A 9,644-nucleotide genomic window follows, 5' to 3' on the forward strand; every position below is an offset into this window, starting at 1 on the left:
TGCTAACATCTAGGACTCAATCCACCTAAATTTGAGGTGCTCTTATCCCAGTCCAGGAGCAAATGACCCACTGCGAGTTAAGGAGTTCAGGAAAACAAGATCATTCCCACCTCTTTGCTACTGACATAGAAGCAGGGATGATTTAAGATAAAATGGGATCCAGATACACCAAAATTTCAGGAACCTCTAATATATATGCAACAGCATGTTAAGCTACATATTTTGGCAGAAAAGACAAACAGAAGATAGTGCATATGTGAAACATGGAGGCATTAGTTTTGTTGTGGAAACCATTCCCTTTGCACATCATGACATTTTGTGATTTTAACTGTGCTGTGATAAGACTACATCACCATACTGTTTGCATTTACTTTCAGAGGTTATTTAAAGGAAGAGATGTGATTGAAAATGCCTACTGGCAAAGCTAATAAGCCGCGACTGGTCTTAAACACAGTGGTTGCTATGAATGACTGCTTCATTCATTTTTTGAGCATGCATATGTCCAATAAATTGTCTGGACTTCATAATTTTGGCCATCTCTCCATTCCAAAGGCAGTAATGATTAGGAAGGAATTTGCTGGGTGACTTTCATCCTCCCCAGCCTCCTTTAAACCTGACTAGTTCTCTCATCTACCCTGCAGGCAGAGATGGACCTGCTTCACTCACCATCAAAGAACCTTGTTACTTCAATCTTCTCATGTAGGAATAAGGAATGTGCTTATGCTCCGGTGTTTTGTTTTCAGGGAAGTCCTGTATCTGGCGTTTCTGTATCTCCGAGTCATCAGTGGCTGCGCTGATGGAAAAATACGTATATTTAACTTCCTGACTGGGACCTGCCTGAAGGTGATGAGGGCCAATAGCAGAGGTGACCCTGTGGTGTCCTTCTGCATTGTAGAAAATAGGTGGGTAATAGCAGTTGCACTCAGACTCTGAGCAAGTTAGACAGATTGTGTTGCTCAAGAAATCATGTCCTTTTTACAGCCCTAACAGGTGGGTTTTTTTAGAGGATTCTGCTGGTTTATTGACTATGGATCACTGCAATATGTTATTCTATTAAGTAGGTGTGGTGTTTTGGTTCAGATTTCAATCCAAACTTCCCCAAAACATGGGATATTCATCCTGATGTTTAGATTCAGGCCCATTTTAGAGATAGGGCAAAGCTATAAAGTGGGATCAAGATTACGATCTGAATTTCCTCAGAGTTTGGGTGAGTTCAGGATCAGGCCCACGTGTGCTCTTAACACACCAGTGTTCTACTGCATTTTCATAATGCAGGAGATCAAAAAGGCCTACTCGTCACATCCATCCTTCTAGACAAGAGTAGGCTTGTTCCCTACAGTCTGTTCCCAGTGTTTTTTCACCCAGATTCAAGGGACCCTAGCAACAGGACAACCACCATTTCTCTTGGGAGCTATTTCACAGCCTAACAGTCAGAAAATTTTTCCTTTTCATGATTTCATCCCATTATTCCCAGTTGTACCTAGCAATGAATGAACTCAACAGTGTTCTTTACATTCAGGTTACATTAATTGGAATGTGCTGGGTCTGATCACCAGGGCTGGCAACAATCTAAACACTGCTCATTTTCTTTTCCCCAACCAAGCAATTGCAACTTCAATTCTAGTTATGCACCTCAGCATCTGTAACAGTGCACAAAGGCAATCTGGCACAACAGGTAACTGCTACACCATTATTACAATGTGTGTTTCTTAGCACTGTTCCTCTCCCCTTCCTAGGATGGTGATCAATGCTCTGAGCAGCGTACTGATGTTCCAGTTTGAGGATGTAGAGTGGGACTACACGCTACAGGCCGACCGAGAGGAAGTAACAAAGGATAAGGAAAAGCACAAAGAAATCAGGGTCAGAGTGCAGCCCTATCCATATGTTCGCGCTCAGCACATGAAACGGGATGCAGCCAGCCACAGGAAGATATATTATTCCGACGAGAAACCAGATGAGGACCAGCTAATGTTGGCATACCTGATTCGCCGTCGGTCAACAAGGGGTTCCGGGACACCTTCAGGTACCATATACACCTCTTGCAGTGCACTGTGTTAAAGGGGCAGCCTCAACGTGAAATCTAGTCAGTTTAAAAAAATGAGTTAGGAAATATTTTCAGGTACCCACTGTCCTTGCCCAATCCCCCACCATTGTCCAGGGATGTGTGCTAGACGGCTGCTGCATTTCAGCAATGCTATATATTTTGTAAGGTCCTTTAGGATCCTCTGAGAAGCAGGGTGCATTAGAAACTTGAGGCCCTAATTCAGCAAGCTATTCAAGTGGCTAACTTTAAGTACACCTGTACCCCGATATAATGCGAACCAATATAACACAAATTCGGATATAACGCGGTAAAGGAGTGCTCCGGGGGGACGGGGCTGCGCACTCCGGCAGATCAAAGCAAGTTCGATATAACATGGTTTCACCTATAACGCGGTAAGATTTTTTGGCTCCCGAGGACAGCGTTATATCGGGGTAGAGGTGTATGTGAGTAGTCTCACTGAAGTCAGTGGGATTACTCATGTGCTTAAAGTTAGGCATATGCTTAAGTACCTGCTGAGTGGTGCACCAATTATTACTTATTTTAAAATTTCCCCCCACAGTATAAGTCTTAGCAGCATCTGTGATCAGAATTCACAACCAAGATGAAGACTAAATCCACACAGGCTTACACTCTTCAAACTGTAACATTCCGATGCAGTTTGAGTCTATGGGTGGCTACTGAATCCAAATTGTGATGCAGAAACCTGCAACTCTGAGCTTGTGCTCTATATCGCAGACACCACATGTCTGAGACACGGCGAAGCTTGTGTCTTTGAGTCCTAAAATATTTATTAGAACAAAAACATTGTGAAGAAATTCACAGCTTAGATTCCATTTCAGTCCTTTAGTGCAAGACCATTAAATGTCTTAATGTCATAAATGCAGGGCCATCTCAGCTACTTAGGATTGTTAAAACAGTCGTGTGGCATTAACACCCAACACAGCCATTCACCTGTCTGAAGACCCATGCGTTGCAAGGAGACAGGCAATAGAGAGGGAATGAACCAGATTCCAACCTCGGTAAATCCTCAGAGTCAGTGATTGTAGAATCTATGGATTTACACCAGCATAATCCAGATTTGAATCTTTCCCAACAAGGAGGCATGGAGCCATCATTATCTTCCAAGCTTCTCTGACACTTTTAGCTTCTCAAACATTTGTAGATATTTTTCAGTCAACCATGGCTCGCTAACTTTAGAAGTTGGAACTAGAAACAAAATAGTAATCGAAAGCCAGAAGACTCAAAAAATACATAGATAATGACGACCTTGGTAGATAAAAGACAGTTAGCTTTAAAATCTTAATGCTACAGGATTAATCCATTTCTTGCAGGTCTCCATTATGAATTTGTGAAGGCACCTGCTCACCGATCAAGTCAGACTTTGCAAAGGAGCATGGGTTGCCTTGATATAAAGCTAGACCAGAAGAAAAGGTCCGCTCTTCCTGGGAAACGACAGGCCTATAGCAGTGATTCAGAAGACTCAGGTCGAACATACGGTGCAACAACACCACAAAGCTTGTCAGAGTCTGGTAAGAGATCTTGGTGGCTAGAGGCAATGGTGATGGTTGCATTAGAAATATTGAAGATAGATAGATTATATGGTAAGGGGTAATATGCTCTGGGTAAGAGGCCTGCAGTAAATGAGAAGTTTTATCTGGAGTCTGCACTGGGTAAGTGGATCTCTTTGGGGCCTGCAATGGTTATGAGGCTGTTTTAGGTCAGGCAGATGAACAGACATTAAATCAAGTGATCTCTTCTAACTGCGACGCCTAGAAAAGTTATGTAATATTTGGGCCCATTTCTTCCCCTATGCAATTATTGCTACTCTTTAGATTTCCTTTTAAATGTCAAAGTCACTTTGATTTACTAAAAAAGTAACTTTTTCTGGGGAGGGAAGGAGAGGGTTTCCACACACAAGTTCTCAGAAGAAATGGTTAGCTACTATTTAAATGCCAATATTAGTTTGCTCAAGAAATCACTCTGTAAATACATTTTGTTCCAACATGGCTGAGCCAGCCAGCAAGGTGGTTTTACATTGAAATTTGACAAGATAATCTAGAGATCACAGGTGTGCTCCTTGGTGATCTGATGGAAATCATTTTTCTTCTCTGTTGTATTGTTTGTATTAGTGTATTTTAATTTTGTCTGGGCAGCCCCGAGCGTTGGTTGGGGCTTTATTATTTTTTAGAATAGCTCTAGGCTGGATACAGTCCTTCATGATGTTCCCACAGCTTTCATATTTCCTATGGCTTGTATTGGATCAAATTCTGTCCTCAATGGCGGCTGTAGCTGAGAGCAGAATATGGCTCTTAATGGTTTTCTCACTGGAGAAATGAGCTGTGATAAAGGGAAACCTTACAGTGACTCTTCCCACTCCAATGAGCGCTTCATTGGCTAACACAGTGGATTAGAGAAGCCAATGGCATTTTATGTACTGGCAGATGAGTTTTAAATTCAGAACTGGTTGGGGATTATAAGCGAATCCCAAAGAGTCTGAGGACGGAGAAGAGAAGCTGTGGACATGTTGGTAAGCTACCTAGACTATGGAAAAGATAGGTTAGGATGAAGTGGGGTAAGGAGAGGGCAAAAAGACAAGTAATATTAACAATAGGTTAAAGCATGTGAAACGGGCACAAAGAAAGGGTTCGTAAATAGGAAAACCTGAACAAGAAGCAAAAGATCTGGAGCCAGCAAGGTAAAAACTACAGAAAAGTCATGAAAATAACTTTTAATAAATAGAAGTGGGATTTAATGGCAAAATTTGAATCCCTGTGTGGATTTGGATTTCAAACTCCCACGGGACAAGATCTTCAACTGGTGTAAATTGGCACAGCTCCCCTGAAGTCAACGGCGCGACACCACTTTATGCTAGCTGAGGATCTGATCCCTACTATTCAGAGGTGTTTGGATCTTGGGTTCGCATCAGGCCCATCTCTACCTGGAGATTACTTAAGTTAATACTCCACATTTACCTATATCTGGCAAGAACAGTGTCCTTAATGCTGTGTGCTCTATATTGCTATATTTCTCATTTTAAAATCCCTAGCATTTCTTAACTTTGGGCATAATCAGATCATCTTGGAATGATGATGAAAGACGGTGATTGGCCCACTTCATCACACAACAGAGACCACTCTCCAAAATGTTCAGACATCAGAAGCTCCATGCCTTGTTCACCTTGGGCTTTCCAATTCTAATCCAGTTCAGATATGTAACGGCCAAAAGTTGTTACCATCTGATTGTTGTTCAGCGGCTTATGTTGGAAACTGACTTGGCATTTTGAGTTCACTTACTGGCATCTCCGTCATGAGACCCAATTCTGCTCCCATTAGAAACCATGACTTCAAGGAAACCAGGACAGGTGTCAAAGCACCCACAAACAATCATCCACCCAGTGTCATAAATTATTTTAGCACCTACAGACTATTGCAACTGGCACTCTATAGATAACTAACATAGAATTGTCACCACTGTTGGCAGTCAGGTCAAAGAATGATGGTGACTGAGTCCATAAAGAGGGTCCTCTGCTACCCTTAGGATGGACACACATCAGATAGGACAGCCTTGGGGAAGCTTGCTCTGCTGCTCCTCATGCTGTGCTTGTTCTGTGGGTAAACATGGAAACTCAGTCTCCAGGACTGTCACTTTAGTGCCCATTATCAGCCCCCTTTGGGGATTCCATCTCTCCAAGAAGGATCAAACAGGCTACCACCACCACCAGCTCACTGTAAAATCACTTCCATATATACGTATTTATATAGAGTCAGATATTTTTTTCTTTTCTTCATGTTTATCTTTGGAAATAGATAGAGAATCTGGCTACGACTCTCCGGTCCATGCATCTTCACTTGCTGAAAACGCAGAGGCCGCTTTACAGCGTATAAAGAAACGAGGCCCGCATTGTCCCACTTCTCCTGACCAGATCCTCCTGACTGTTAGCACGCTGCAGCACGCCTACAAGCCAGACCAAGTCAGCTCCAATATGATACCCCTTGCAAAAATCAGAGATGTCTGGGGACCTCGGCTGCACCCCCAGGAACGCCCTAAAAAGATGTTGTCATACAAAATCCCTAAGCAAGAGAAAAAGGATCAGTCCACCCAACTCAGACACATTAAATCTGCCAGTGGCTCTCTGATTATGAAAAGAATGTCCACACCCTTTGAAACCAAAAGACTGCAGCTCAACTTGAAGAACTCTTTGCATGGGTCTGCAGTGCACTCTTTCATTCCTGCTCCCGTGATTGTACGCTCCAAGTCATGCTGCAGCTTGCCAGAAGAGAAGAAGGTTCATACTGGCCATGGCAGAGCCACTTCCCTATCTGAGGGTGGGGCTCAGTTGATTGGCCACTTAACGAGCTCATCTGAATCCATCAAATCGACACGCATGATGATCGCACAAACTAAAATTGAAGCAGGGCCCCGGAGAGAAAATCCCCTCTTCTTACAAACCGCAAATCCTTACCGGCTCAACACCGGGTTCAGGCTTCTGACAGTGAAGCAGATGAAAATGTATGAAGAAGCTACAGCTGTTGAGTATCAAGCTCACCGAACAAAACGTATAGCAGACCAGCAAAAAGAGTGTAGGAAGGCCTGGTTAAAGAAAATTAAAGGCCTCCCCATAGACAATTTCACCAAGGAGGGAAAAATAGCTGCCCCCGAACTTGGGCTTAATGTGTATGTCTGAGCGAAGCTCCTTAAGGCACACTACCAGCTCTTTTAAAGAAATAAATGCAAACAAATAGATGGGATTTGGGGCTTCTTGGGTTGCTCAAATTGTTTGATTCAGCTCTGGTCCCCATTTGAGGATACCATCTCATGGCCTTCAATGTTCTGTTGGGGGAGGGATTATATAAGGAACACTGCATGACTCTTCAAGAAAATATTATTGACATAGTTAAATAGTCCTCACAACAGCCTATGAGATTATTATTCAGCTGGGCCTAGTGTTACTGTAGACTGATTTAAATGTGATCATCAGCATCTCCCCTTGTGATCACCACACAGTGCTATTCTTGCAAGTTTTCCTCATGAGGCCTCAGACAAGCTCCAAGAGGCTGATCATCTGACCTATGTTTTGAGCAAGGGGTGCCTGACCCTTGCAATCCTGGGGGCAATTCACCAGGTGTCTGAGCCACATCAAATGTGCCTATTTATTATACAAAATAAATGTACCCAACCATAACATTTCTTTGTACTTGTATCTTCCTTGTTGGACTGTAATTGAAACTGCTTGTTCTGAGAGAGAGAACTGTAAATACAAGCAGACAGCATCAAGGAGCCTTGCACATCTCTACTCTAGCATAGATTGCTTCCGTACTGAAAAATTTACATGGATTTTCCTATGAGACCAATTTTATTAGTGTCAAGTTCACCCTGAATAAAGGGTCAGCACAAGGCCTTGTCTTGCTTAAATCTTACTTTGAGGGCTTAAGAGGGATGAAAATAGTGCATAGGCCTAGTGCTGGGTCTCTGCACGGGGTGAATTTCATCCTTATCTTCCCTAGAAATTTAGTTGCATTTAAACTTGATTGTTAACAGCTGAGTTAGTTAACACACTGCTGACAGTCAGTGCAGATGTACTAGGGTTTACCCATCAGTATCTGACACAATGTGGAACACGATTTATCCTTGCGGATGCTGACCAGTCAGTTGTTGTCAGCGTTGTCACCTAACTCAAGATTAAAAATCATGTTTAGACATGATTAAATTTCCTAGTGAAGACAAGCCCTTAGAGTGCATGAGACCCTCTTCCCATTGAAAGGATTGGACCCAGTGGATTGACTATAGGAATGTGTCAAATTACTTAGACCATGGCTTTATATTTGGTATCTGCAAGGCACAGACAACCACAGTAAATGGATTAACCAGTCAACTCAGGGTTCTTATATAGCATCAGAACATACAATCTCAGTGTGTTCAACTGTGCTCAGCTCCCTCTCTCAGCTGCAATATTTTCCTCCACCTGTAGTTTACAAAATTAAATCACTTTTGGTTTTAATTAGAACTTAAATGGACACCATTAACCTCAAAATCATGTTAAATCCCTTGTCGGTCATGTGACCTGAGATTATTAAATTGAACTAATTTTTAAAAATTTATTTTAAGCTCCACATTTCATTTTTGTTTGCATTTCACTTATTTTGGATGCGGTAATTAAGTTGTCTGGTAGTCAGTTTCACATTCTGGTTTTCATACATTAGCACAGTGCTGTAGTTTGGGTCTCCATTATTGCTCTGGAGCGTACAAGTCTGCAGGATCAAGGCCCTTGTTTGTGAAGTGCTCTTTATTACCACATGTTTGGCCTGATCCAGACAGGTGCTGCCAACCCATAACTCTGAGTCATGTCAAAGGGAACGTGGGTTCTCATCTCCTCCCAGGCCTTTTCTCCACTCATTGTCTGCATTTTCACTAGCATTTGGATGCTTGAGCCAACCAGTTACGTGCTTTAAGTATTTATTTATAGAGATAATAGGAAATATTGCTATAGATGTTCAGACTCATTCCCAGAAGTTCCATTCAATCAGGGGCAAGTACAAATTAGTAGAAAGCTGACACTGTTGGGAATAAGCAAGGGTAAAACTTTGCAAGATGAAAATACTTCTTGATTCTTTCACTGGTTTTGAACTACTCATTTTAAAAAAATTAAATCATTACTGATTCTACATATTATACAAGAGCTGAGCAAACTCATTCTTACCCACGCAGATCTCCAGGTTGGAGAGATGGTGAGGAATAAGCCTTAAGTATTTTTTCTTATACTTGACAAAATAGTTAAGCCCCCATACTACTCCCGCTGCAGTAAAACTAATTTTGACTTCACATATGCAGAATAAAGTGATGTCACCTACAGTTATTCTGCAAAGATTCACAAACAACGAAAAGCAGAAAAAATGTTTTTAAAATTGGTGATTTTAAAAATTGATTGTCTTCATAAACCTTCTGTGCCAGGTAAGGTCTGTAATAGGCATTGTGCTATACTAAACTTATTATGACTTACAGGATGGAAAAAAAGTAGTTTCTGCTTCCTAAAATAACTTTGTAATTTTGTTTTCTTTCCACAATCTTTTGCGATTCCCAAACAAACCAAATTACTTCTAAAATAGAGAGATATCTGTATCTGGAGCAGTAGGAGCCATCAGTAATAGCACCAATAGGAAGTTTTCCCTTACATTCCTTGGCACACACAAGGCTTACAGGCTTGATTCTACCTCACATACACGAGTCTGAATCAGGAATCTCTCAACTGAAGTCGAGTTATTTGAGTGTAAAACTGATGGGAGAAGAGAATCTGGGCCTAAGAGTCAGAGAAGATTAAACACAACCCAAGATAAATCTTGAAGACATCTCTAAGGATACTTGGCATAGAAACCTGCAGCTGTATATACCCAACAGCTTGCTAAGCCAGGAGTTTTTCCTACTTTTTCATTGCTTGGACTGCACCTTAACAGAGATGCCTGCTCCCCTCCCTTCATCAACTGCATATGCCACCCTGCTTCAGGTGGTGACTGAAAAACATATTCTGACAACTACAGCAATTGCTCATGTGGAAAGGAAAGAGCTGGAAAATGCTGAACATACTTTTAGTATCTTTTAATGCTGT

The 9,644-nt window shown here is 41.8% G+C and overlaps 1 protein-coding gene across 1 annotated transcript in view; it reads left to right on the forward strand.

Moving 5' to 3' along the window:
- The window catches only part of FBXW10B (F-box and WD repeat domain containing 10B), a 30,033-nt gene extending 23,305 nt beyond the window's left edge, over nucleotides 1-6,728 (forward strand). Inside the window, exons 11-14 of the mRNA XM_065416126.1 lie at nucleotides 744-902; nucleotides 1,737-2,023; nucleotides 3,376-3,573; nucleotides 5,851-6,728. Coding sequence (XP_065272198.1) covers nucleotides 744-902; nucleotides 1,737-2,023; nucleotides 3,376-3,573; nucleotides 5,851-6,728 — 1,522 coding nt within the window. The remainder of the gene's footprint in view (nucleotides 1-743; nucleotides 903-1,736; nucleotides 2,024-3,375; nucleotides 3,574-5,850) is intronic.
- The last annotated feature ends 2,916 nt before the right edge of the window (nucleotides 6,729-9,644 follow it).

Source organism: Emys orbicularis, chromosome 13, assembly GCF_028017835.1.
Source record: "Emys orbicularis isolate rEmyOrb1 chromosome 13, rEmyOrb1.hap1, whole genome shotgun sequence".
NCBI lineage: Eukaryota > Metazoa > Chordata > Testudines > Emydidae > Emys > Emys orbicularis.